Genomic DNA, 27,957 nt, shown 5'->3' with positions numbered 1-27,957 from the left:
GCTCACTCTGGCCACGGGCCAGAACCGAGTGAGAGCGCCTCGATTCTCGCGCTTCCACCTCCAGCACAGCGCCAGGGTGGCTCCGGAAAGCGCCCTTGGGACTGGTCCAGAGGTCACCCAGCGGGGTGAGCCACCCTCCCACCTCCTCCATGCCCACGAGGTGCCGGCTCAAGAGCTGCATCCCTCCCCGCTGCCCCGCCGCGCACGGAGGCGCCGCTGCCGCTCCCCCTCCGCTCCTGACGACACGCGGGTGCTGCTGGTGGCTTCAGCAGTGGAGGATCTTCATGAAAGCCTTGCGGAACTCGATGTTGAAGGTGGTGTAGATAATCGGGTTGACAGCGCTGTTGACGTAGCCGAGCCATGTGAAGGCGCTGTACATGGCCGGGGGGATGTTGCAGTCGCAGTGCATGTTCAGGATGTGAGTGATGAAGAAGGGGAGCCAGCAGATGATGAAAACACCTGGGGGGAGGAAGGAGAGAGGAGGGTTTTGGTTGCTGGAAGCTGGGTGGGCTCTCAGGAGAGCTGTGAGGTTCTCTTTGGTGGGAGGGGAATGTGTTTCCCAGAGGAATGAGCTTTGTGTCCTGGTCTGTTCCACCCCGGTGCTAAAGAACTGCTCTGCCTGTGTAACACAGCAGGAGCTCTGCCCTTCAGAGCTGCCAGCTCTGCTGAGCTCTGCTGCCTTTTGCTCCAGAAAGCCCAGAAGTTCTTCCCCCATTTGGGAGCTCAGATGCCCCCAAAAGGAGAAGCTCTGGGCACCTTTAGTGCAGCACTGCCAGCTGTGCGTGGCTGGGGAGGAAGGACCCTCCCATCTGCAGCCCTTTGCCTGCCTGTTCTCCAATGGACAAGGGGAAATTAATCCTGAGGGGGGTTGGAAAATCAGCCAGCACTGGCCAGGGACTGGGATTCCTGCAGGGAGCCCAGGCAGGCAGGGCACACTCTCACCAAGCACGATGGCCAGCATCTGGGTGGCTTTCTTCTCCTTCTGCTGGGACAGTTTCCTCCTGATCACGGCCTTGAGCAAGTTCCTCGTCTTGCCGTTGGGCAGGGAGTGGATCTCGAAGACCCTGGCTGTGTGGTGGGATTCTTTGGCATGACCATTCTTCTCCACCTTCCCAGGGCTGCTCAGGGGTGCCTGCAGGGTAGAGTTGTTGCCCCGATTAGAAGCAACTGGCACAATCAACTGGTGGTTACTTGGTGCTGTGGGTTTGAGGGCCGTTTTCTCAGGGGGACTGGTACTGGACACCATCTCCATTTCCATCTCTTCTATGTGACTCTCTGCCTCCTGGACAAGAATCAAATGTCCACAACATAATGACAGGTAAATACACAGAGAGGAGCAACGAACATTCCTTACAGAGTGAAGCTGGATGATGTTGGAGAACAGTCAGTCCCTCTTGTCCCTCCCTGCCTGGAGAAAGGGGCTGTGGTGTGTTTGGATATTTTGGGTAGGTGGGATTGACAGAGCTGCACTGGAGGATTTTCCTTCTTGGCACAAAGAGGCTCAGAAATGGGGGAGACACTGTCTCCACTCTCCACAGATTTTATTCAGGTTTTCAGAATGAAAATAAATAAAAATGGAATCAACAACCAAAACCCAACAAAGCCAGTGAAGTCCAAGATTTAAATAACAGAGAGGAGAAGGAAATCAAAGGCTCAAAAATGTTCAAATGCCGTGGCTTTTAGAGCTGATCTTTAGCTGAGCTTTATCTGGCTTTTTGAGCTCTGTGAGCTTAAACCCTCTGCTTCACTCCAAGGAATGGGAAGACTATTTCAATTTTGAGATTGAATGGTAACCTTTGCTCTTAGGTTTATTTTTCTCCCACCCTACATAAATTAACCTCGTGTCCTGAGGGAGAAGGGGAAGGCTGAAGGCTCTGGAAAGCTCCCACTTCTCTTTAACACTCACCACTTTGCGCTTATTAACTTGGAAGCTCCCATTGGACTTCACAATAACTGTGCAGAGCTTGACGTCTTCTGGATGAGTGCATTTGTCCTAAGGGGCAAGCACCAGCTCAGAGGTTACACAGGCAGAGAGGGGTTGGGAAGGGAAGCTGGTAAGGGAGGCACGTGGGAATACAAAGGAATGAATCAGGAATTCATCAGCGTGACTGAGGTGCCGAGCAGGATGGAAAACTGGATGGGGAAGTGATGGAGGAGCAGTGATGGAGGCTGCTACCCCCTGTGCTGCTCAGCAGAGGAAAGAGGCCACAGAGCTCTGCTGGTGTTTGTTTGTGTGTCCCTGTCTCTCTGCCTCCTTTCCAGGCAGCAGAGGTTGGAGCTGGAGCCTCTGGGACTGCACATCCCCCTGGCTGTGCTGTGTGCTGCCAGAGCCGTGTTTTGACAAGTGGATTCACACCCAGCCCGCCCAGCTGGGCTCCCTCACACAGATCCCTGCAGAGCTGCCCTTGCCAGGCAGGAGCTGTGCACCCCAGGCACTGCCACCCAGCTTTGGGGACACTGGCAGCACCTGAAGGGGGCACAGGAGAGATGGAGAGGGGCTTGCAGAGACAGGGCACGAGGGAATGGCCTTAAGCTGAAGGAGGGTGGGTTTAGATTGGATATTAGAGAGAAACTCCTCCCCAGGAGGGTGGGGAGGCCCTGGCACTGGTGGGCCACAGCAGATGTGGCTGCCCCTGGATCCCTGCAAATGTCCAAATTTGGGCTGGACAGGGCTTGGGGCAGCCTGGGACAGTGGAAGGTGTCCCTGCCCTTGGTCATTAACATCTCTTCTGACCAAACCATTCCTCAACTCTGTGATTCTGCAGGACTGGCTCAGACCCTGGTGCAGCTCTGCTCTTGGGTGCCCCAGCCCAGCCCAAGGCACTGCTGAGGGTCAGTGCAGCAGCTCCTGGTGCAGATCTGCAGCTGGAACAGCCCCTGAGCCTCAGGGAGGGTCCCGAGGAGCGCCAGAACCCAGAGCGCGCAGCCGGGACCCCAAACCGCCCACAGCACCCACCTTTGGGAGGGTGGGCAGGGTGGTCTGGGGCAGGAGGAGCAGGGCAGGGGGCATGGGCAGGGCTGGCTACCTTGAGGGGTGCCTGCGTGTCCGAGTCCAGCACGTGGCTGCTGCGCTTGGTGCTGACGCGCTTCCTGCGGCGCCGCAGCACGATGTAGATCTGCACGTACACCAGCAGCGTCACCATGAAGGGCACGTAGAAGGACACGATGGACGAGTACACCACGAAGGCAGGGTTGCCAATGATGCACTCCTTCTCATCTGCAAGAGAGTTGGGACACAAACCCTGTGAGGAGCGGCCGAGGTGTTGTTTATCCTGGAGAAAAGGAGACTCAGAGTGACCTGATCACTCTTTACAAGGTGTTTGTAGTCAGGTGGGGTCGGTCTCTTTCACCAGGCAGCACTGACACAGTCTCAGGCTGCACCAGGGGAGATACAGGTTGGATATTAGGAGAAAGTTTGTCAGGAAAAGAGTGATAAAGTACTGGAATGGTCTGCCCAGGGAGGTGGTGGAGTCACCATCCCTGGATGTGTTTAAAAAAGGACTGGATGTGGCACTCGGTGTCACGGTTGGAGTATTAGGGCTGGGTTGGACAATGATCTTGAAGGACTCTTCCAATGTGGTCATTCTGTGCATTGTGCTCCCTGCTGAGGGGGCCATGGTGCCAGCTCCCCTCGGGCTGTGGGGTGTCACATCACCCCAAAATTCCTGGCTGCTCCTTGCCTTGCATCCCTTGCCCATCCCTTGCCCATCCCATGCTGCATTCCCAACCCAGTGTTCCCAGGAAACTGCTGCCTGAACCGCCAGTCCTTTTCTCTCCTGCCTCAGGGAAGGTTTTGTCCCTTGGCTTTCCTTTTTATGTGTTTTAATAGAAGAAGGATATTGAATTTGTAGTGGGCAAATGTTACGGTAACACAGGTTGATGTTGTGTGAACTTCTACATCAGCTCAGTTCTGGTGAGTGTGAAACTGCTCTGGAACAGCCAGGGATAAAACAGAGCCAGAATCAGCATGCAAACAGTGAGGGGGGGGGAGAGAACACTTCAGATGCACCTCAGAGCTGATCCCACCTTCATTCCTGGGGACCCAGGAAGAGGCCAGGAGCCATCTGCAGGTGGCAGAGCCCTCACCTGTGTTGTTGAGGCCGAAGAGGAGCGGGCAGGAGATGGCAAAGGAGAGCACCCAGACCACGGCGATCATGACGGTGACCCTGCGCTTGGAGCTGTAGCGGGTGTTGTAGAGCATGGGCATGGCCACAGCCGTGTACCTGCAGGGGACAAAGCCCTGCTGTCACCTGCCAGGGCTGCCAGGGCTGCCACAGCACCCAGACCCAGCACCAGCACCCAGCTCCTGCCTCGTGTGCCAAGGTGGCTGCAGCCACACCAGCAAGGTTCTCCTTCCACCCCTTCCCCCAGCTGCACCCCAGAACACAGCCAGAGGGACCAAACCCATGGGAACACAGAGACAGCTCCACCTGCACTCCCAGGAGCAGCGTTTCTGTGCCTCCTGATGGAATTCCCTGCTCATCTCATTGAGATCCTTTCAACTGCTCTTCAAAGAGCTCTCAGTGTTTCCAAGCCTCTGAGTCCCAGGTCAAACCACACAGAGGTGGCTGGGACTTGCCAGGCTGGGTTTGGCACAGTGTGGTGGCACAGAGCCCTCACCTGTCAATGCTGATGGCACAGAGGTTGAGGATGCTGGCAGTGCACATCATGACGTCCAGGGTGACAAAGATGTCGCAGTGGATGCGACTGAACCGCCACTCCCCGACCACCTGCAGAGAGACAACGGGGCTGGTGAGACACTCCTGGGGCTGGTGAGACATTCCTGGGACTGGTGAAAAATTCCTGGGGCTGGTGAGACACTCCTGGAGCTGGTGAGACACTCCTGGGGCTGGTGAGACATTCCTGGGACTGGTGAAAAATTCCTGGGGCTGGTGAGACACTCCTGGAGCTGGTGAGACACTCCTGGGGCTGGTGAGACATTCCTGGGACTGGTGAAAAATTCCTGGGGCTGGTGAGACACTCCTGGAGCTGGTGAGACACTCCTGGGGCAGGTGAGACATTCCTGGGGCTGGTGAGACATTCCTGGGGCTGGTGGCTAACTCCTGGGGCTGGTGAACAATTCCTGGGGTTGGTGAGACATTCCTGGGGCTGGTGAACAAATCTTTGGGCTGGTGAACAATTCTTTCGGCTGGTGAACAATTCCTGGGGCTGGTGAGCCATTCCTGGGGCTGGTGAGCCATTCCTGGGGCTGGGATGCTGGCAAGGCACAAAAGGAGAGTTTGGCACGAAGATGGAGAGGCTGGTGGGTGGTTTGGGGTGGTTTGTGCTGGTTCAGAGGCAGAGCTCTGTCTCTTCCAGGCCATTCCCCTGGGGCTGGTGTGGTTCCACATGAGCTTCCCCTCATTTCCCAGTTTAAAAAATCAGGTTAGGCATTCCTCACTTTTTTTATTTTATATTTTTTTAAACAAAATTAGTTTAATTCAGAGTGAAAAGCCTTCAACACTCCACACGATGTGCTAAAGACGAAGAACTAATGATAACACTTCCAGGCACCAGTAGCCTTTTTTCTCTTCACTTCTCTTGCTGTTGAAGCTGAACTTTGCCAATTAAGTTTAATAGCAATTATTCGGACTGCTGTGTTTGACATGTGATGAAAAAAAAGTCTATTTCCCTCTAACAAAAATAGAGCCCTACTGCATTTGAAAATAGAATGAATAAGATATCTATTCTTCAGTTATTTCTGCTCTGATATACATAACCATAGGCAGCATAAAGAAGGAAGAATGACTGCATTGAAGCCTGAGTGACAGATGAATACTCAGTGATTAAAGAAGCACTTAAGAGACAGTTACATCAGGAACTTTGAGGAGAATTTGCCCAAAGGCAAAGGTTTCCAGCCTGATCCAAACCTGTGTAAAACCAATTTCCTGAGGGCATGGTTTGGGAGAAGCTGGGAACTGCAGCTTTCTCTTGGTGTTTTCATTTCTGTTGGAGAAACCTCCAAAATTTGAGGGTAAAAGACCTGTTTGCACCAAGGCTGGGGTTTTTGAAAATGTTTCATTTTGAGTTTTAGACCAAGCTTATGACACAAAACCTGGAGAAAATTGTCCCAGCTGGTAGATCAAGGCGGCTGTGTCTCCTGGCCAACCCCTGCACGTAAGCCCAGAAAATGGAGAGAATTTTGTGTCATTTTTGGTTTATTCTTTTACTTTAAAATTCAAAGGGTCTGAGAGATTCTTCTGGCTGGACCTGAAGGAGCAGGAACTTCTCCCAGTATCAGCTTCTGCTTAAATGGGTGATAGCAAAAAAGGAGTGGAATGGAATGGAATGGAATGGAATGGAATGGAATGGAATGGAATGGAATGGAATGGAATGGAATGGAATGGAATGGAATGGAATGGAATAGAATGGAATGGAATGGAATGGAATGGAATGGAATGGAATGGAATGGAATGGAATGGAATGGAATGGAATGGAATGGAATGGAATGGAATGGAATGTAAATAGAATAGACTGAAATAGAATAGAATAGAATAGAATAGAATAGAATAGAATAGAATAGAATAGAATAGAATAGAATAGAATAGAATAGAATAGAATAGAATAGAACACCCAAGTCCCAGGGGCTCCCACCAACCTGGGGCCACGTTAATGAGCTTTGGCAGAGGCTGGGCTTCACATCCTCTCAGAGCAATGAAAACAATCATTAACTCCAGTGATAATTAGCGTTGTGTCACCAGTGGGTTTGTTTTGCTTTGCATCAGGACTCAGTGGGCTCATTGATGATGGCTCCTTCCCCTGCTCTCCTCTCTGTGTTATCATCTCCCAAAAGTGGAGCCTGGAAATGAGCTGGAAGCTCAGGATGGTTTTGTGCTGAAGGCTGAGGTGTGAAAAGTGATTTTCTCCCCTGTATTGGGAGATAAAAGCTGGATTCCCATCCTGCTTCCACAATTGCCTTCCTGCAGCCCTTCAGAAACAGGGCCTTGATTGCTATTTTTTGGTTTTGATTGCTGGATTCAATGATCCTTGTGGGTCCCTTCCACCTCCACAAATTTGATGTAGTTTCAGTGTGAAACCAAGATGGTATCACAAAACTCAAGGTGGAGTTTTGAACACAAAATTGGGGTCCTTTCCCTCTTGACCCCGAATTTCTGGTGCAATTGGCTGCCATTTAGTCCTCTGAGCAGCAGTGGGGTTTCAAGCTACCTGCTCTCACATGCATCTCCTGGAAGAAAATGGCAATTTTGGGAACAAAAAAGCTACAATTTCAGGAACAGGAAAAAAAAGAATTGCAATTTCAGGGAACGAAAAAACCTGTATTTAGGGAATGAAAAACACTTCTGGGGGAATTCAGGAGGCTGCTTTCCAAGTTGCTAAATCCTTCCTTAATGCAGTGTGAAAAACAATGTTCACTTTCCTGGTAAATTGTAAAATGTTTAATTAAAAAAAAAAAAAAAACAAATAGGAGACAAAGACAATAAAGCCAAGGGTTAATACAGTCGGGTGCTTGGCCTTCAGCCAAGAGCACACCCTAACTCAGAAAACACTCGGTTAAATGCATCAACATGTTGCATATTCATGGATCTCATGCATTATTCATGAACTCCTTTGAGTTTCCCAACCTGCTTCCCTTCCCCCCATCCTGTAAATCAACTTTTTAAAAAAAAAAATTCTCCTTTTGGCTCGGTCTTGTCAGCACTCCCTGATTACACAGATCAATAAATTCCTTCCCTGGGGGTCCTGGTGTCTGTCCCTATCCATATAGGATAATCCAAGATTGTGAAGAATTTCCTGATGGTCTTTTACCATTCTCTGAGTTAGTTACATGAACAAAAGCTTTTTGCATCACCGTGCTATAGTCCAAGAAAAATACATTTATCACACTACTATTTCTAAGTTTTGTTAATAGCAGAACTAAAAGAAGCTATATTAAAACAGCAATTTTTTTCCAACATTACACAGCATTCATTTTAGTATTTGCTAAAAGCCAGTAATAGAAATATGTGTGAGAGCCAAAACAAGGGGTGTGGGATCATTAAAATGCTGTTTATTGTATTTAAATGATACAGCAATTTATTTATTATTTTAAATTTATTGTACCCAGAGGATACAGCAATTTACAGGTCGTAGCTGTAGCCAACTCTGGTTCTGGTTACAATGCATTATTTACTTTTCTTTTAACACACAACAGCCAATCAATACCTTTGCTATTACCTATAGCCAATCATAACTACTAACATTACCATGTTCATGTTACTATTCCACAATTACAAAAAGTTAGTGCGTTACAGTTCAAGCTAGAAGTTGTTTTTCAGATTGCTTGCAGTGGAAAATTCTGAGACCTTTTTTCTACTTGCAATATTGAATTTCTTGTTTGCCTGTGAAATCTTTTTGCTTGGTAAAAACATCTTCTGTTTGAGGTGGGTTTATCCTTTGCTCTGAACTATAAAAACTCCAACTCCTTCCAACTCAGAGGCTCACATACCCTTTGGCTCCTTAGTTATCCACCAAGATTGGCTCAGCAATTCTTCTATATCAAAACTTGTTATCATTTCTATTCATCCTTCAGATTGCACATTCAAAGATCTTTCTGCTATGCATACACATCCGTGAGACTGTCCTGGGTTACAATGTAAAGATGTGCCCAAAGTCTGAATTCTGTCACCACCTGTTAAACCAGTGATCCTCATCTCTGTGGGAGATATCTCCTGTTAATGGGCCATCTTTAAACCAGCTGGGCAATCATCTTTATCCTTCCCACAGCCCATCCTCCCTCCAGGAGATATCTCTTGTTAATGGGTCAGGTATTAAAAACCAGGTGGGGCAGTCATCTTTAACTTTCCCATGACCCACCCTTCAGCCAGGAGGTATCACCTGTTAATGGGCCATTGTTTAAAACTGGGTGTGGCAGTGAATCTTATCTCTCTGGAGATATCACCTGTTAATGGGCCATTGTTTAAAACTGGGTGTGGCAGTGAATCTTATCTCTCTGGAGATATCTCCTGTTAATGGGCCAGTGTTAAAATCCAGCTGGGGCAATCATCTTTATCTTTCTACAGCCCATCCTCCCTCCAGGAGATATCTCCTGTTCATGGCCAGTGAGTCCCAGTACATGACTGATAAAATTCCATCATCCCACTGGGAGATGCTCCAGCCAGGGCAGGAGCCAAGCCTTTCCTACCCAGATAAAAACTGAGATTTGTAATATCAAAACAGCCTTTTCCACTGGATTCCAGAGGAAAAGAGCTACCAGACTTTTCTGCAGGATCACTGCTTCATCTGGACTGCTACCACCACCCAAACTAGCAGGGTGCCACGTTGTATTCTGACCCTGTCAGTGCTTTTCTTTTTGTACTATTGCACGTATTTCTTTTTTTCTCTTTTGTTACTATTAAACTGTATCTCTGACTTGGAGTCTGTCACTCGTTTTGCTTTCACACCAGCACAGAGACCTTCCTACCCAATCCTTATCCATCCCAAAAAAATATTTCAGGAATGGCAAGCTCTTACCTCCAGGTACACCACCCAGGGCATGCAGAGCGTGGCCACCAGCAGGTCGGCCACAGCCAGGCTGACAATCAGATAGTTGGTGGTGGTCTGCAGGGCTCTCTCCCTGGACACTGCCATGCACACCAGGACGTTGCCAAAGACGATGACGAAGATGAGGAGGGCGAGCAGCACGGCGTAGTAATTGTAGTGCGGCTTCTGCGCCGCCTCCGACGCGTTCAGGGCCCTGCTCCAGTTCCTGTCCCCGTCGTACCACGAGAGGTTGAGGGGATCCATGGGGGCCCAAGTGCCAGCTGACAGCTCCACCCTGGCACACGGGTGTTGGAGAGGCCATTGGGTCAGCGTGGAAAATAAAAATGGAAAATTAAAATGGAAAGTGAAAATGGAAAATCAGGCTTGTGCTGCCTCGCTCCCTGGAACCTCCTCTCCCTGCCCTGGGTGAAATGTTTGGCTGGAAATGGGTTGCAGAACTGATCCAGGAAGGGATTCCAGAAGTTGGGTTTTATTTCCAGCTCACCCCCAGATTTCTGTGTCAGTTTTGGGGATTTTTTTCTGACATTCCCTGCTCTTTGTTAAATGTGCACAATTCAGGGCAGAAGTGCCATGACCCATTTTGTTTATTTCCCATGTGCCTCATGGGGCTTTGGGCTGTATTCCTTTTACTTTTTTCTTTTGTCTTTTCCCTTTTTTTTTTTTTCCTCCAGCAGTGAAATAAATAAATTTTAAATCCCAAGACCTGAATAGTGACAATGATGGAACTTGGCAGCAGCAGCTTTGCAGTCGAGGGCTGTGCTGTCTCTGCCATTGCCCCAGTGAGGTGACAGTGAAGGGGGACACGGTGGGGACAGCTCTGCTGCCACCCCACAGCCCTTCCTGGTACTGGGAAGACCACACTGGGAAATGTGGCCATGCTCTCAAACCAGGGCTACTTAATTTCCTTAATAAAAGACAAAGTGCCTTCAGTTTATTAAACCACGTAAGTGATCAAAATAGCAAAACATTTGCAAATATCAAATTCACCTGGGAACAATGGTTTCTTTATGTTTCACTGAGCTTTTGTGTGCTTTTCTCATTCAGAGAACAATTTGGATAATAATCCTTGGAAATTTGTTGCATATGGGTCCTTAATAGCTGATAATTCAAAAAGTGTCTGTCTGACAGTGCTATCAGCAGCACTTGATAGCTCTACAAATGTCTTCTTAGGAGCTGTCAAAGTGTCAGAAATTAATTAAATGTTAGCTTCTGTGACTCAGAGTGAAGGGGAAAAATCAATGCTAAATACAGCAACAGTTTTTTCTCTTCTCCTGTTGCCCTTTCATAATGCAAAACTATCTCGAGGAGGCAGAACCATGCAGAAAATGCAGGGTGGGACAGGAAAAAAAAAAAAAAAAGCAGGGACATGGAGAAGAGTCTTTGAGGTGTAAAAGGGGTGGAAGGGTTTGAGATGGGCAGGATCAGCCCCTTGAGCCTGTGCTGGATTTTCTGAGCAGGGATAAATTTGCTTTGAAAAAGAAATGCCAAAAGAGGGAGATGGGCTCAGTAATTCCAGCCTTTTCCAGGTTCCTGCTGGAGCTGGAGGAGTCATTTATAGCTCATCTCTTGTGTCCATTCATCAGGAATTTATTCAGTGGTGCTTAGGGAGTGTGTAAAAATCCCTGGATAAAATAATCAAAATTTCCCTTCATTTCCCTCTCTATCTCCCTCAAGATTTTTTTTTTTCTTTAAATAGAGCTTTTTTCACAGTAATAATTTTTGTCTTTATAGGCGTCACACGGAAAGTTAAGAGTTCATGTTTGGATGTTGTACAAATGAAAAGATTTGGTGTTTCTATTAAAAAAAAAAAAAAGTTTTAATGTGGGAAAAAGAAACAGAAGAAAAGTTCCAAATGTTTTGTGTGAAACAGAGAAACTTAAACACCAAAACCTAGAAATTAAAACCGTGTGATCACCCAATTAAAGTACACATCCTTGTGGTACAAACTGCAACTACATGGACAACCCTGTTAATTCCCAACTTTGGAAACTTTGAGTTTTCAATCCTAAAAACAACCTTCTTTTCTCCAGCCCCACAGCTGGCATAATCTGGAAGCATTTTTGGTGGCCATTAAGGTGTTTTGTGAGTCTCTCAGTCCTTCTTTGAGGAGTAATTTTGATTTTAGTGCTGACAGTTCCTCAGCAGAGAAGAAAGAAGCACTTAAAGAGATGGCTGGAACAGGGAGGGCTTTTCCTGTGCTGAAAAAGCTGCATTTTCCTGGGAAAAAGGGAGAGGGAATGTATCAAAAACACACCCAAAAAAAGGCACAAACAGCACCTGGGTCTGGCCTTGTTGAGGTTCCTGCACTGAGGAAAAAGAGATTTTTGGTTTGAGGGAGAAAAAGCCCAAAAAGGACCAAATTCCCCTTGTGAATTAACAGCAGCAAAGCCACTCTAATTCCCATCAGAGCCCCCCCAGATTTCCAGGCTGGCTGAGCTAATCCAGGTGGATTTGCTGCAGGGTCAAGGGCAGGACAAGGCTGCAGGCTGGGCTGGGCTGGCAGCAGTGCAGCAGCAATGCAGCAGCAATGCAGCAGCAACAATGCAGCATCCTGCTGCTCATCCCCCTCTCACTGCCCTCCCTGAGGGGCTCTGCTCCCCCAAACCTGCCTGGCAGCAGTTTTTGTGCTGCCGGATCCTTGAATTATGATGGTGGCAAGCAAGCAGGAGAGGGATCTCCCCGGGAAATGTGGGATCCTCACAGCCCAAAAAAAATCTTTCATGTCCCTGAAACCATCTTTCTCTGAGCAGCAGCAGAGGTGTAACTCTCCTTTGGGTTTTTGCTCTTCTTGCAGTGATAAAACCCTCGCAGGGCTGATGCTGAGGAGGGTCAGGCACTGCCACTGGTAGAGATTTGGGGCCGAAACTTCAGCCAGCCTTTGCTCCTGCATGGAACCCCCAAGGCTTTGCCTGGACATGACACATGTGAGATGAAATTTGGAGTTCAGGGGGAGTTCCTCTGGACCCCAGACACAATTCTGGGGCTTAACTCAGTGATTCCCAACAAGGGAACAGCAGCCAAAGCCACCAGTGACAACAACCCTAAAGGAGATGTCCCAAACAGCCCCTACCTGCTGTCCCCAGGGGGTTTTGCCTGCAGGAGTTGCCAGATTGGTATTTCCTGCTGATTGCTGCTGCCCAGAGGTGCCCATCAGGCTGCTGAGGCTGATCACAGCCAGATCCTCTCCAAAGGCTCTGCACAGAAATCAATGTCTAAGTGGGATTTGTACAGAACACTGCCTCCCTGAACATTGCTGCTTTCTTCTGGAATTTTGGAATCAATGGGCCATGGGAAGCTGTCAGCCTGACATCCTTTCTGTCCTCAAGATGCTTGCTGGGCTCCTCTGAGAATGCAACAAAGATGCTGCAGTCAAAGGAAATAACATCATTTTTTTAGTATAGAAAGGAGGTGGAAGAGAAAGGGAAGGGGAAAAATGTGTTTGAGGAGGGGAGTGGTGGGGGGAAGTGTCTTCTGGAGTAGTTTCACTATTTTTTTTTTTTTTTTTAATGCCCAGAATTGCTGTGGATTCCTGGTCGTGGCTCCTGGAGAGCAGGGAAGGTGTGGAACAGCTGAGTGAGAACCTTTTCCTCTCCATTCCTGCTCAGGGTTCAATGTCTGCAGGCACTGAGGGAGAGGAGGAAAGGCTGGGGATGAGGAAAATATTGTAAATCCTGCCTTGACCTGGGAGCTGCTGAAAAAGCCCATCCCCTGCCCTGGGCTCCTGCAGGAGCAGCTGGCACAGAAATCACCCAGCAGAGCCCTGGTGGCTTTAAATAAACACAACTCCCCCAGGCACTGAGTAAATGCAGCAGGAGGTGACAGGGGAGGTGACAGCTGTGACTGAGGATGGCAGAAATTCCACCTGAGTGTTCCTGGCTGGGGCTTGGAGGGCTCAGCTCCTCTTTGCCCTCTCTGGTCTCCAGGAACCAGCAGCTGCACGAGCAGAGGTTTGGCCACCTCTGCACCCACAGGGGCAGAATTAGAGGCAAAAATCAAAAAATCCTGGCCAGGCTGGGAATTTTAGGGGGCTGAATCCTAATTTCAACACTGCAACCTTCATATCTGTCAAACCAGCAGTTCTGCCATCAGCTCCTGACAAAGCCTCTCAAAAATCTCCCCCTCTGCCTTTCTGCTGGTTCCCCATTCCCCACATCCTTTGCCAAAGGTAAATTAATTGCAGCTATTGCTTGCTTCTGATTCAGAAACATTCCTGGTTTTGCACAATACCTGACTGGATCCTCTGTCTGCAAAGTGCTCACAATGAGCACCTCACCCCAGTTTTCCCTCCTGCTCAGAGCAGCAGAGCTCTGGGCAGGGCTCTGGGTGACACCTGAGTCACCCAGCCGAGCTGTTCTTGCTTATGCCACGATATTTTCTGTTCCCAGCTCTTCCCTGCCTGACAACCACATTGCTCAGAGCTGCCTGCACCAATTCCAGGCTGTGATTCACCCCCTCCCCAGCAGCAGAGACCCTCAGCTCCTCCTCTGGAATGAGGGAGGGTTTCTGCCTCTGGGAGAGGGTGGCAGGACAATCCCAGTCCCTTGTGGCTCCAGAATTCCAAGGCTGAGCCCCGGGTTTAAGGCAGATTTCTCAGCTCTCCATTTGTGGTGTTGCTCCTTCAATCATCCCTCTTTCCCTATGGGATTTTTGCCTGAGTTTGAATTTGTGTTGCAGGGAAGAAGTTTTTTCCCAGAGTGTTTCTGCTCCATGCTGTGATGGACCAGAACCTTCCCCAGGACTGTGCTCCTGCCCTCCCTGATGAAATCCAGGGCACATAATGGGCTGGACTCTCTGCAGGATGAATTAATGCTGAATTTCTCCTGGAATTCACTGCTCTCTGAAAATCTCACCCTTCCAGATTTCTTAGCAATCCTCGTGGAAGGGAAGAATTTAGTGGTACTTTCCCTAGAGGGGAAGGAATGCTCCTCTCACTCCCTTTAACCTGTCCTTGTGCCAACAAAAAGCAGCTTCCATTTTTAAAGAAATATTTACAATTAATGATCAAGGCCTTGTCTTCATTCAAGACTTGCAACCAAATATGTTTTTACCAGAAATCTTCCAATTTTAACATTTTCTTACTTTAGTGAAACCCAGGAGCTTCAGCAAGGGGAGGTCATAGTGGGTTGGTTTGTGTGGTTTGGGGTTTTTGCCATGAATAATCATTTTAGGGCCAGTTTGGGGTGTATATAAATAATTCCCTTCAGCAGCAATCTCCTCCCAGAAAAGCCAGCACTGCCCCTGCCCACCTGGAATTCAGGAGGGGTTTGGCTCCTGCCTGGAGCCTCGGGTTCCTCCTGCTCTTTAAGAATCTGTGGGTGAATCAGGACAAGCTTTGATCTCTGCAACATTTGGCAGATGAATTTTTCAAGCTGGAGCTGCTCCAGACAGAGCCCACTTGAGCCTTTCTTATCTGGATGGGCACAAAAGGCTTTTTAAAAATCATTTGTGACTCTGTGTTTTCAGCTCTGGACACACAACCAGAAATATTGGGCACATTTTGATATTCAGTGGCTAAAGGGGGAGGATTTTTTCCAGGGATGGTCTCCGTCAGAGGCAGCTCTCCAGCCTGGAAGATATTGGTTCTTATTAAATATTGCATTACTATAGACCCAACATCCTGTTCTCTACAAAAGCCTTTTTTTTTTTTTTTTTCTCCTCATAATTCCTTTATCTGTATCCTAATGCCAAATCTCTCTGATGAGATCTGAGCCTCTGACTAATCTAATAAATTCCCAGCTTCATGAATGCTGGTGATCTGTATTCCTGTAGAATCTGTGCAGTGTTTGAGATCATCCAGCAATGTCTGCAAATAACCCTTAATCAGTCACAGAGCCAATTGTAATTTTTTTTTTTTTTTGAGGAATTGGAGAGGTTGAATCTTTTCATTTCCCACCACCTTAGTTATGTACAGAAGTGGCTGAAATTTGAACAAAATATTTACTTTTAGGTGCTGGATAAAACGTGGCAAATATTTAAGGTTTGTTGGTGGATTTTTTTTATTATTTGTTTTTGTCTGTTGAATGTTCACATTTTGGTACTTGGCATTTGAAGTGTAAAACAATTTAATTGCAGAAATAGATGGTGTTAATTCCTTGGCTGAATAAACCCTTTTTGCTTCCCCTCCAGCCAGATTTCCCATATTTATGCAGCACCTGGCACAGGGATACTGTAGCTCTTGAGTCCTTCAGCCACACTTTATTAAAAGTAAATAATAATAATTCAGATTGAAGCCATCAAATATTTGCCCTCCACTTATGTCACCAAGCACTCATTGAACATCTGCTCTTTCCATTGCCACTCCTCCCCCTGAGCTTGTTTGCAAAAATGTTTGCCAAAAGCAGCGAGTTCCAGAGAAGAGCTTTTTCTTCTTTTCTCCTTTCCTTTCCTTTCCTTTCCTTTCCTTTCCTTTCCTTTCCTTTCCTTTCCTTTCCTTTCCTTTCCTTTCCTTTCCTTTCCTTTCCTTTCCTTTCCTTTCCTTTCCTTTCCTTTCCTTTCCTTTCCTTTCCTTTCCTTTCCTTTCCTTTCCTTTCCTTTCCTTTCCCTTTTCCTTTCCTTTCCTTTCCTTCCTTTCCTTTCCTTTCCTTTCCTTTCCTTTCCTTTCCTTTCCTTTCCTCCTCTTTTCCTCAGATTTGGGGGGAGTTTGCCCCAAACCATCCCTGACTAAAAATCTGCATTTGCTCCCTGCATTTAAAACTCCAAGGAAACACAGAATTAATTATTATCCTCCAATCTCAGAGGGAAGGCTCCCAGTATTCCTCCATCCTCAGATTTCAAACCCTAATGACCTTTAATCATTTCATCCCTAAACCAGCTCAGCCATTCAAATCCTGACTCAAATCTCTGCAGGCAGGAGGAGAGGAGGAGAATCCACCTCTGGCTCTGGGTTTGTCCTTTTCCAGCTGCTGCCCTCAGTGGGCACTGAGGCAGGAATTGTGCTGGGGCAGCAGCTCTGGAGATCAGCATCTGTTATCTGGAGAGTCCTGCAGCTCCTGCTCTGCCCTGGGGCCTCTCCATGGCAAATGTTCCCCTGACCCCCTTGCTCTGACCTTCCTCAGAGGCTTCCAGATGCACAGAATGGTTCATTGCCTTTTATATCTGCAATATTTAATATAACTTTTATAGCTGTAATATTTAATATACCTTTATATCTGCAATATTTAATACCTTTTATATCTGTAATAATTAATATACCTTTTACATCTGTAATATTTAATACCTTTTATATCTGTAATATTTAATATACCTTTATATCTGTAATATTTTATACCTTTTACATCTGCAATATTTAATACCTTTTATATCTGTAATAGTTAATACATTTTGCATCTGCAATATTTAATATACCTTTTATATCTGCAATATTTAATTGTGGGAGGGCTTACAGCTGGTCTGTGAGCCAGAGGGAGTTAATAAAATTTATTTCTGAAAAGAATTTTACCAAGGCTCTTGGTATGAAGACCAAAAAGAAAAGAAGAAGGAGAAGGAGAAGGAAAAGGAAAAGGAAAAGGAAAAGGAAAAGGAAAAGGAAAAGGAAAAGGAAAAGGAAAAGGAAAAGGAAAAGAAGAAGAAACCTGCAGCTGAGAAAAGTATTTTTAGAAAAGTTTTGTAGAAAATAGTAGTGGAAACTGTTCTGCGCCAATAAATGTCATGTTAATCTATTGTAACCAATTAATAAATTCTAAACTTTATAAAAGGTACAAAAAGCAGATAATAAACACATATTATGTAATAAACAGGCGCTGGCCTTCTGAAATGTAGTGAGTCCCTTTAATACCTTTCACATCTGCAATATTCAATACTTTTCATATTTACAATATTTATTTCCACCCTGACCCTGCTGCATCATCGTATCCCTGCTCTGTTCTGCTTGTCCCACCCACAAATTCTCTTTTTTGCTGCTCCTTGTTTTGCCACAAAAACTCACATTTTTGGAGAATTATTGCTCCCAGGCACAGTGTTCAGTTTCCCTAAGGAATAAAAGCCCTGGGGGGTTTTTCTGGGTTTTGGGGAATGTTTTTCTCTGCCTGGCCTTGTTTGCCTGGACAATCAAAGTTCCCAGGAGCAGAGGGGTCCCACACAACATTTTAAATTCTTTCATGATTAGTGAATTCTGGTAGTGGGAGGGTTTTGCTGCCATCACGTGTGGTACCACCTGTTTTCCAGGTGAAATCATGGCTATTTTCTAGATTAAATAATGGATATTTTCTAGATTAAATAATGGATATTTTCTAGCTGAAATCAGGGTGAAATCATGACTAGTTCTAGATGAAATCATGGTTATTTTCTAGGTGAAATCACGACTACTTTGCCCGTGCCTGAGCCAAAATATTACAAAAGTGGTTTAAGGTTTTCTCTTGTCACCAAGCAGAAGCCACCAGACTGAACTTCTGTCATTGAATCTTCATTAAAATTCAGGCAAGCTCATTAAGGTGCTGCACTGGAACTGCAGCTCATGTGTGGAGCACAGCCCAAGAACAGATTGGATTTTCCAACTGGAAAACAATTGGATTTTCTTGCTCAGTTCATGATTTTGAGCTGATCCTGCATTAAAAAAAAAAAAAAAAAAAAAAAAAAAAAAAAAAAAAAAAAAAAAAAAAAAAAGACTTGGAAAGACAAATATTTTATTCCACAAAATTTTTTGGTAGCATCACTGACAAATCCCCAGCCAGGGGAAACGTTTGAGCCTTCAGTGCTCCATTTTCTGGCTGATTTGAGGAATTTCTCTTCTCTGCCCTAGCCCTGGCATCACTGCACACACTCAGCTGCTGCTCTCCTGAATTTTATTCGACTTTTACACAGTCAGCAAAATTTCCAGCCTGCTGGGAAGTGCACACTCCATCCATTATGAACCCAGTTCCTAAATCCAGTGACCAGAACAGTGAATTCCATGTGATTTCCATTTTCCTCTCATCCACAAAGTCATGAGCAGGGCTCCAGAAATCCATGAATATTTCCCCTGCTTGGCAAGGAACAGATTTTCTTTCAGATGAAGAGTTACAAGGAGCTCTAATGTTTTTAATTAAGGTGCTGGGCATGAGTTATTGTGAAAGTTCAGGCTGGACTAAACCTGGGGCTGTTTAATTCATCAACAATAAAAGTCACATAATACAGAGACCAAAATCATCATCTGAAACAGGTGCCCAACTTGCTGAAGGTGAGAGAGGCACAGAGACCCAAGAAAAGCCTCCTGCAGGCACTAAAATAATAAATAGTAAAATAAATAATCTCTTTTATAGGATCAGGCACTGCTTGAGCCTGTTGTTCTCCCCAGGAAAAAATCCCCAAGAAATCAGGGATGTGATTTCTCTGTAGTCGGGGCTTGCTGTTGTTCCTGGGATTTGTTTTTTTTCCCCTGGCACCAGGTGGTCACTGTGTTGTCCCACCTGACAAGTTAAAAACGTCTTGGAATAATATTTCTGTGGGAAGCTGAAAGCTGATGGACATGTTCAAGTTATTGAACTCTCTCTCTAGTAATTGCTTTGTCTGTTTTTTTCTTTACCATTCTTTTTTTCTAAAGTGTGTTTATTGTCTCCACAAACAATCTCTCTCAAACTAAATTTTGATGGTTGTGATTCTGAGGCCTCCTGAATCAGAAATTCAATGGTAAAAATTAAATTGCAAAGTGTAGTCCCAAAGAATCTTGATTTTGTTATTATTATTATCATTATTATCATTATCCCTCCTTGTCATTTTCTGTTAGGGTTGTAATTTCCTAATTGATTCTTCCTTCACACTGAGAGAGAGAGGAAAAAAAAATAAAATCTTGAGATAAATAAAAATAACACTTGGAAAGGATGACAAAGGCAAGTGCAGAGCAGCAGCCATCAGTTGTAGACAAACATCCTCCCACAGGATGGGCCCAGCACGTGGATTTCTCCTTCCAGCAGGGAAATATCAGCAGGAAATGCAGGGGGGACTGGCATGTGCTGGCAGAGGAAGCACTGAGTGTGTGGTGAGGGGGGAGGGAAGAGGACAAGCCGTGGGAAAAACAGGAACCTTGTGCAAATGTTAGTTTGGTTTGGTTGGGTTGGGTTGGTTGGGGTGGTTGGATTGGGTTGGGTTGGGTTGGTTTGGTTGAGTTGGTTTGGTTGCGTTCGGTTGGGTTGATTTAGTTGGGTTTGGTTGGGTTTGGTTTAGTTGGGTTTGGTTGGTTTGGTTTGGTTGGGCTTGGTTTGGTTTGGTTTGGTTGGGTTGGTTTGGTTTGGTTGGGTTGGTTTGGGTTTGGTTGGGTTGGTTTAGTTGGGTTTGGTTGGGTTGGTTTGGTTGGGTTGGGTTTGGTTGGTTTGGTTGGGTTGGATTGGGTTGGGTTTGGTTGGTTTGGTTAGGTTTGGTTGGGTTGGGTTGGGTTGGATTGGGTTGAGTTGGGTTGGTTGGGTTGGGTTGGTTAGGTTCGGTTGGGTTGGTTTGGTTGGGTTGGTTTGGGTTGGTTTGGTTGAGTTGGTTTGGGTTTGGTTGCGTTGGTTTAGTTGGGTTTGGTTGGGTTGGTTTGGTTGAGTTGGTTTGGTTGCGTTCGGTTGGGTTGATTTAGTTGGGTTTGGTTGGGTTTGGTTTGGTTGGGTTTGGTTGGTTTGGTTTGGTTGGGCTTGGTTTGGTTTGGTTTGGTTGGGTTGGTTTGGTTGAGTTGGGTTGGTTTGTTTGTTTGGTTGGGTTGGGTTGGGTTGGTTTGGTTGGTTTGGTTTGGTTTGGTTGAGTTTGGTTGGTGTTTGGTTTGGTTGGGGTTGGGTTGGTTTGGTTGGTTTGGTTTGGTTGAGTTTGGTTGGTGTTTGGTTTGGTTTGGTTTGGTTGGGTTGGATTGGGTTGAGTTGGGTTGGTTTGGTTTGGTTTGGTTGGGTTGGGTTGGTTTGGTTAGGTTTGGTTGGGTTTGGTTTGGTTGAGTTTGGTTGGGTTGGGTTGGTTTGGTGGGAGCAGTTTGGGAACTCTCAGCCAGCCCTGGCCCTTTCATCTCTCTAGAACCAACAAAAAAAGAGATATTTTTAAAGTGCTGCCTGATCCCACTCCCTTCCCTCTGTCTTTGGTGACAAGCACAGCAAAATCTGCCCAATTCCCTCGGATCTTGCCCCAAAGGTGTTTGTGCCTCCTGAGCTCTCGCTGAGCTGCAGCCTCTGGGATTCTCAGGGTCCTTTTTCCTCCAAAATCTTTTGCTCCAAGGCCCCAGCTGGGACATGAGGGGCCAGGACAGGTGTGGGAAAGGTTTTGTGTGGCTCCATCTGGGCCATGCCCAGCTCCAGGCTCTGTCCCTGCCCAGTTTAAATAAAACTGACCCCTCCAAGGATCCAGGCTGGGGAGCAGCAGCACACAGGGAGGGAGCCCTGCAGTTACTCAGGGATGGAAATCCCTGTGGGTGGCAGCTGCTTGTGAATAAAGGGCTGGAATTTACTCCCAGTCCTTGTCTTCAGTCTGGAAATAAATCCAGGATCCCCCTGAGCTGGCAGCTCTGTCCCCAGCAGTTCCCTTGGAAATACTGAACCCTGCTTTGCATCCAGTTGCTAAATTTGAGGACAAGGCTCCTCTTTCAGCCTGGATTTTAGAGAGGAAAGAGCACAAACCTGAATCCATTGGTACCTTATGTGCTGTTCCAAATAATAATAACAATAATAATAATGATGTTATGCTTTATAATAATAACTGTAATGCTTTAATAACCTCCTGTCTGACAGCACAGGCCCCAGGCATGGATCACAACCTGCCTGACAAATGAAAATAAACCAATATGTAGGACTCCACTCACATGGAAAATCTGACGTTGACTTTCTGACTCCCTTGTCAGTGAAATAAAGAAAACCCTCCAATTCTTACAGTTTTGCCATCAAAGTGCAAATGAGGAGCTTTACACATGCCTGGCCATGGTGGGCTGAAGTTTTGCTGTAGTATTTATTCTAATCACCATTTTAGCACTCACAAACACATTTTTAGAGCATCCATAACCTCATGGGGGTGATGAATGATTCATGTGCTGGGGCATGAGTGATTCTTCCTGTTCAACAATATGTATGTGAATGTGGGGGGGGGGTGGTGTTTCTATTTCTGAGGGCTTTGAAATTAGCAAGTTCTTTATAATTGTGGCTTTTCAAAGCCGGGTGACTAAAATTCACCTCCCAGATTTGTGTGGGGACGTCTCAAGGAGAGCAGGGGGCTGGAGGTGTCCTGTCCCCTCTCTGGGGTGGGTTCCAGGGATGGGGATAGGGCTGGAACTAAAAGGTGTTCAGAGAAAACAGATCAAATGTTTGGCATCTAATTCCAGACTCCAGTGATCCCAGAGATAATCACATTTTTCTCAGCTGTCATATAAATATGTAAAATCTTGAAATAAGCAGATACAAAGGGGCTGGGGGTCAGAAAGTGCTTGTTGCAGGGAATCTTAATTTTCTGCAGCTCCAGATTGCCTGAGATATCAAAATAGGATGGAGTTTAGGCAAGTAATTTGCAAGGTGCCATATTTTAGGTAATAGCTCAAAGTTCTCTGCTGGAGTGTGTCAGCTGCAGCATTCAGGGGAGCTGATTGAAAAACCTGAGCTGCTGCTGAAGGGTTCATTTCCCTCCCTGAAGCTGCAGATTGCACAGAGCACTCTCAATGCTGTTGATTTTTGCTGATCCATCCCCAGCACTGGCACTTGGCAACCTGGGGCAGCCAGCACCATCAGATATTTGTATTTATGTGTGTATTTATCAGCGAGGGCTTGCAGGCCCTGGGACAGCTCACAGAGAAATTGGGGATAAATGAAAGGAGTTACAAGTGCAAGAGGATGGCCAGCACAGAGGGTTTCTGTCACTCAGGTTGCTCTGTGATTTCCTTTCCCTAGGCAGCTCTGTGGGTTTATTTATTTAGCTGAAATGGGAAGTGTGGCCATCCCTGGGCTGGGCCAGCCCCGCAGGGCTCTGTGCTCACAGCTTTTATTGCTCCTTGTAGACTCTCCCTCTCTCCAGAACACATAAGGCTGCATTTACATTTTCTGAATGGACTAATCATGGCTCTCTGCTTTGATAAAGAAAGTGCAGCCTCCCACATAACCACATGGAAACCAACAGGGAAGAGTAAACCAGAAATAAACCCATTCTGGGGGGTTGAGAGAAAAATACCCACCAGGATAATTGGGAGGGATGTACAGAGAAGCAGCAACTGAACACATAGTCACATCTTCCAAAAAAAAAAAAAAAAAATTGCAAAGCTAAAAATACCCAGGTGAAGGACAGCGAGAGAAAACATGATTGAAGCAGAACAATTGGGAGAGGAGTTAATAGTTATTAGCAATCACTTCAGATTGAATATAGGTTGGTTTTGTAACAGCACCAGGGATGATGCATCTGACAGGACTTAAACAATTGCCTCCCCCTTCCCCAGAGGATCTCTGGCAGCACCCTGGCACTCACTGCTCACTCTGCCAGCTCCTCAGAGCTGCTCAAAGTTTCTGTTTGTAAAAGACAGCAAAGTTTGATCCCAGACAAAGTTTTCCAAACCTACACTCCAAGCTGAATGCATCTTAACCTTCATCCCACTCTATTTTCTCTTCTAGCCTTAAAAAAAAATAACCCTGGGAGACAAAACTTCCACCAGCCTGGGATCTTTTTATTTTCCAGTTTTGCCTTTGCCTGGGCAGCAGTGTGGGAATGGAGCAATGTTTGTGATGTTTCTGCAAACACTCCCCCATCACCCAACTGTTTGCTGTGCCAGCCTGGTTTCTGTGCATTTATTAACAATCTGTGGACTTCTTCCCTTGGAATTGCAATTCCCCAGTGCCCAGAGCATTTGGGAGGGTTTTGCATCCTGTGTAAGAGGTTTCTCAGCTCAGTGTGGTCCTGGCACTGCAATATCAGCTCTGGGCATGTGGGAAATCCAAAACCAGCCCCAGATTTCTCCCGTGTTCACAAGGAATTTGTGCACAGAGGGTGAAATTGGAAAGGAGTTATCCTGAAAGGATTGTGAGGGGTGTGAGCCAAATCCATCCTGCTCAGAACTGGAGAGCTACAAAACCTTGAAGATCAGTGTTTTTTAAAGGGTTTTTTTTGACTGTTGTTTTAGAGAAATTGTGTCTGGTCATTGCTACAGGATGAATCTTTGTGGGTCCCTCCAAGCCCAGGATATTCCATGGTTCCATCAGTAATGCAACTCCAGATGTGAATCAGCCAGAGGATGGGAGGGTGGAGATTTGCTGATTTAGAGTGGGTTTGAGGAGAACACCCAGGGAATGGCACTTTTTGTTCCAGGCCTGTGGCACAGGGGGGGAGCAGCCCTGTCACAGCTCCTCCCTGCTCTGAGCTGCACAGGGAGGCTCTGCTGCTGCTCCAGCTGCATTTCCCAGCCCTGCTGTGAGCCCTGCCCAGTGCTGGAGCAGCCAGGGCCAGGGGAGCAACCCCAGGCACACCCACAAGTGCCATTAAGGCAGAGCTGAGTGCCAGTGCCAGGCAGGAGTCTGGCTCTCCAGCAGGTGAAGTGCACTCTGTGTCCTGCTGCCTGGCACAGGGGCAGGCAGGGGTCACACTGTGCCTCTGCTGGCACCAGATGGGGACAAACACATCCACTCTAATCAGTCCATCCAAATCACTCCATACAAACCAATCCATACAAATAAATCTATACAAATCATCAATTCAAATCACTCCATCCAAATCACTCCATACAAACCAATCCATACAAATAAATCTATACAAATCACCAATTCAAATCACTCCATCCAAATCACTCCATACAAACCAATTCATACAAATAAATCCACTCAAACCAACCTATACAAATCACCAATTCAAATCACTCCATCCAAATCAGTCCATACAAACCAATCCATCCAAATCAATCTATACAAATCATCAATTCAAATCACTCCATCCAAATCAATCCACACAAATCAATCCATACAAACCATTCCATACAAATAATCAATTCAAATCACTCCATCCAAATCAGTCCATACAAACCAATCCATACAAAACAATCCATACAAATCAATCCATCCAAGTAATCAATTCAAACCAATCCATCCAAATCATCAATTCAAATCAATCCATACAAATCAACCCATACAAATTAATCCATCCAAATCAATCTATACAAATAATCAATTCAAATCAATCCATACAAACCAATACATCCAAATCAATCCATACAAATAAATCAGTCCAAATCAATCCATAAAAATCAATCCATACAAACCAATCCATACAAATCAATCCACCCAAATCAATCCATCCGAATCAATCCATCCAAATCATCCATCCAGATCCATCACCCCAGGGCCAGGCAGGCTCAGCTCAGGGTGATTTGGGGTGTGGGAGCAGCGTCAGGATGGGCACAGGGGGCACTTTGTGCCCACCCACCCCATCCAAACCCTGCCCAAGGCTCCCCTGCAGGGTGGAGTGACACAGGGGCAGAATGTCACAGGGAAGGAGCTCTTTAAAACCTCCTAAAATACACCACTGTGACTTTTGTGGGGAAATGAGCTTCTCTCCAAAGCACAGAACTTGCACATTTTCCTTTCCAGAGTGACAGTGAACCTCTGTTCCCCACCCAGTGTGTGTGTGCCATGGAAGTTAGGTGGAAACGTGGAAAACACGGCAGATTTTACACAGCAGTTCATAAATCAGTAGAAAATCCTTTTACAAAAGAAGTAAGGAAGGAGGGCTTGAACGTAACAGAATTTCTGCAGAATAGAAAAGAAGTTAAAGGGGGGGAATAACTAAAACTACAGCAGTCTTTACTTGATGGAGTCAGAAATATTGCCAAGAGATTGGGTTTTTCTAGATTACTACAAACAATTACTTCAAAAGAGACAAAAACCAGGATTGTGAGTTCTTTATATGCTGCGTGGGTAAAGAACAATAATTCCATGAAACCCTGAGCATGTAGGAAACCCAACCCACGCTGTTTTGCATGTGTAACCTATCTGACCAGCTCTGTTATAAACCTGGTTATTTATAAAACAACCCAAGCTGTTTTCCTTTTCAACTTGGAGCTCCACTCGAGGAGCAATGATTCATTCTCCACATGCTGGAAACTCTGCAGTTCCATGCCTGGCATGTGGGGAAGTCGGGATGAGAGAGAGACTTGAGAGTTACCGAGTGGGGATGTGTTATCTTGTGTAGAAACAACCCACAGACAACAACTTGGACCAAAAATACTCCAGCACTGAGCAGGACCCAGCACCATGCTGGGGTTGGATTCTCTGCCCTAAAGCCACACTTTCCACTGGTTTCAAAAAGCTGGATGGAACTTAGAACTGATAGGGCAATGGAAAAAAAATTTGAGACTGAGACAAAGGTGACTGTAAACCTCTCACAAAGTGTGCTTGCAGCATTCAGGGGAGAATTTCGAGAGGTTTCCTTCCAGGGGTTCTTCAAAAAAGAGTGACAGAGACTCTGTTCTCCACTGGGGATGGTTGTTCTACATCAGGACTGATGCTGAGCATGAAGTCTGGCAGGATTTCCAATTTTGCCTTACCAGATGCAAAAAAATGCGTGTGGTAAGAGAAGAAAAAGAGTGTTTTCCCTCAAATAATTTGACTGAATGATCTTGTTCCTTGGGGAGCTGGAATGTACCTACATTACATCCTCTCCACATCCTCCTCCACTTCTCCCTGTCACTCTCTCCATTGTGTCTATGTGAGAGCAGCGTTAAACATCAAACTTCTAGAAATGAGCCGAGCTTCTTAGCAGCTCCAAATGCCTCTTTAGCATACAATAACAATTGTTTGTTGCTTTGCAGTGAGTGGTTTAGATGGAGAAACGAGACAGCCTGAATTTCAGATTGAAAACCCGCTCTCACCGCTCCTCTTGCAGAAGGGAACAGTTTAATGGATCTTTCTGCTGTAGTGACAAATATTTTCCTTTTTCTCCTGTCTTTATTTACATCTCTAGGCAGTGGTGATCACAGCAGCCACTGCTGTCTGTGCTCCCTCACCGTGATATTCACAATATTTCTATTTCTGGAAGAAAAGCACAACACGAATCTCTTACCTTCAAGCCATACGAGTCCCTCGAGCAGAGGTGCGAGTACTTTGTGCCATTTGTATCCAAAACACCACAACTCTTCACCGTGGCTTTCCCCAAGCTCTCCCAGGCTTTCAGGCGGACTTTTTGGTAATCAGCATTCACGCACAGGCAGAGGAGCAAAAAGAAAGAGAATCACCTGCCAGCTGGGAGCGGCGCAGGTGGAAGTCGCCGTGGTTAAACCCCGGGGATGCCGGGGGCTGCTGCAAGTTCAGGGGCTCGGGCAGCTCCGGAGCTCCGGTCCCGGGGCCAGGAGGAATTCTCTGTCCATCTCCTTCAGCACAGTGCCGGCTGCCGAGGCAGCAGCTCCGTCTCCATTTCCCGGGGCCCAGGCTTGGCTAGCGGCCGAGCAGAGCCGCCCCTTCCTCCCACGGACACATCCCAACAACCTGTTTCCACTCCGGCTCCCCTGGCCGGCCGCGGGATGCGAATTCCCGCAGCGCTTCCCTCCCCGCCTCGCCCGCCGCTGCCTCCGCTGCTGCTGCGGGGAGGGAGGGGAGGAGAGGGGAGGGGAGGGGGCGAAGTTTCCTCCCCCGAATCCCACGGACTCACCCCGGCGGGGATGGGGATGGGGGCGGCTCCAGCCCCGGGGATGCGGGACAGCGGCGGGCGGAGGGGCCGGGGGGGCTGGAGGGGCTCTGCCGCTCCCGGAGCGGCCCCGAGAGAGGAGCGAGATGGGTTCCCACCCTCAGGAACCCCTCGGGGGGGGAGCAGCCCTTCCCTGAGGGCTGCCCTGCCCCGGGCAGCTCCCCCAGGTGAGCGCCGGGGATGCTCGGACAGAGATGCTCAGTCAGGGATGCTCAGACAGGAATTATCGGTCAGGAATGCTCGAGCAGGGATGTTCGGACAGGAATTATCGGTCAGGAGTGCTCGAGCAGGGATGCTCGGTCAGGATTGCTCTGCCAGGGATGCTCAGGAAGGAATTACCGGACAGGGATGCTCATGAAGGAATTACCGGGCAGGGATGCTCTGTCAGGAATGCTCAGCCGTGGTTTCTTGGCCGGGGATGCTCGGGCAGAGTTTCTCTGTCAGGATGCTCAGTCAGGGATGCTCGGTCAGGGTTTCTCAGTCAGGGATGTTCGGGCAGGGTTTCTCGGTCAGGGATGCTCGGGCAGGGTTTCTCGGGCAGGGATGCTCGGGCAGGGTTTCTCGGGCAGGGATGCTCAGTCAGGGATGCTCGGGCAGGGATGCTCAGTCAGGGATGCTCGGGCAGGGATGCTCGGGCAGGGTTTCTCGGGCAGGGATGCTCAGTCAGGGATGCTCGGGCAGCGTTTCTCCTCCAGGGATGTTCGGGCAGGGTTTCTCGGTCAGGGATGCTCGGGCAGGGATGTTCGGGCAGGGTTTCTCTGCCGGGGCTGCTCGGCGCTGTCACCCTCTGCGCTCCAAGGTCAGCGCTGTCCCCGCGTGTGCACAGCTGCTGGCACGGCAGGGAGGGCAGCGAGCGGCCCCCCAGCACCCAGCAGGGGTTTCTGCCTGAGG

General features: G+C 47.2%; 1 protein-coding gene across 3 annotated transcripts; it reads right to left on the bottom strand.

Annotated features, from left to right (window-relative positions):
• Positions 1 to 265: 265 nt before the first annotated feature.
• On the bottom strand, positions 266 to 27,191 carry DRD2 (dopamine receptor D2; the record flags this gene model as incomplete). 3 transcript variants are annotated; one of them, XM_079326916.1, is made up of 8 exons in its annotated part: positions 26,446 to 27,191; positions 9,472 to 9,775; positions 4,621 to 4,730; positions 4,087 to 4,223; positions 3,027 to 3,217; positions 1,907 to 1,993; positions 943 to 1,282; positions 266 to 459 (listed from the first exon to the last, which is right to left on the bottom strand). In XM_079326916.1, the coding sequence occupies exons 2-8, from the start codon at positions 9,742 to 9,744 to the stop codon at positions 266 to 268; spliced, it is 1,332 nt and encodes a 443-aa protein (XP_079183042.1). In that variant the 5' UTR covers positions 9,745 to 9,775; positions 26,446 to 27,191. The 3 variants fall into 3 exon arrangements, with proteins under 3 accessions (XP_079183042.1, XP_079183043.1, XP_079183044.1); XM_079326917.1 differs by having other exon boundaries at positions 943 to 1,132; positions 26,446 to 27,190; XM_079326918.1 differs by lacking the exon at positions 1,907 to 1,993 and having other exon boundaries at positions 943 to 1,132; positions 26,446 to 27,190.
• Positions 27,192 to 27,957: the final 766 nt, after the last annotated feature.

Source organism: Erithacus rubecula (assembly GCF_903797595.1).
Source record: "Erithacus rubecula genome assembly, chromosome: 25".
Taxonomy (NCBI): Eukaryota; Metazoa; Chordata; class Aves; order Passeriformes; family Muscicapidae; genus Erithacus; species Erithacus rubecula.
Note: the sequence above shows the minus strand (reverse complement) of the source record. Positions and strands in the feature narration are given on the sequence as shown.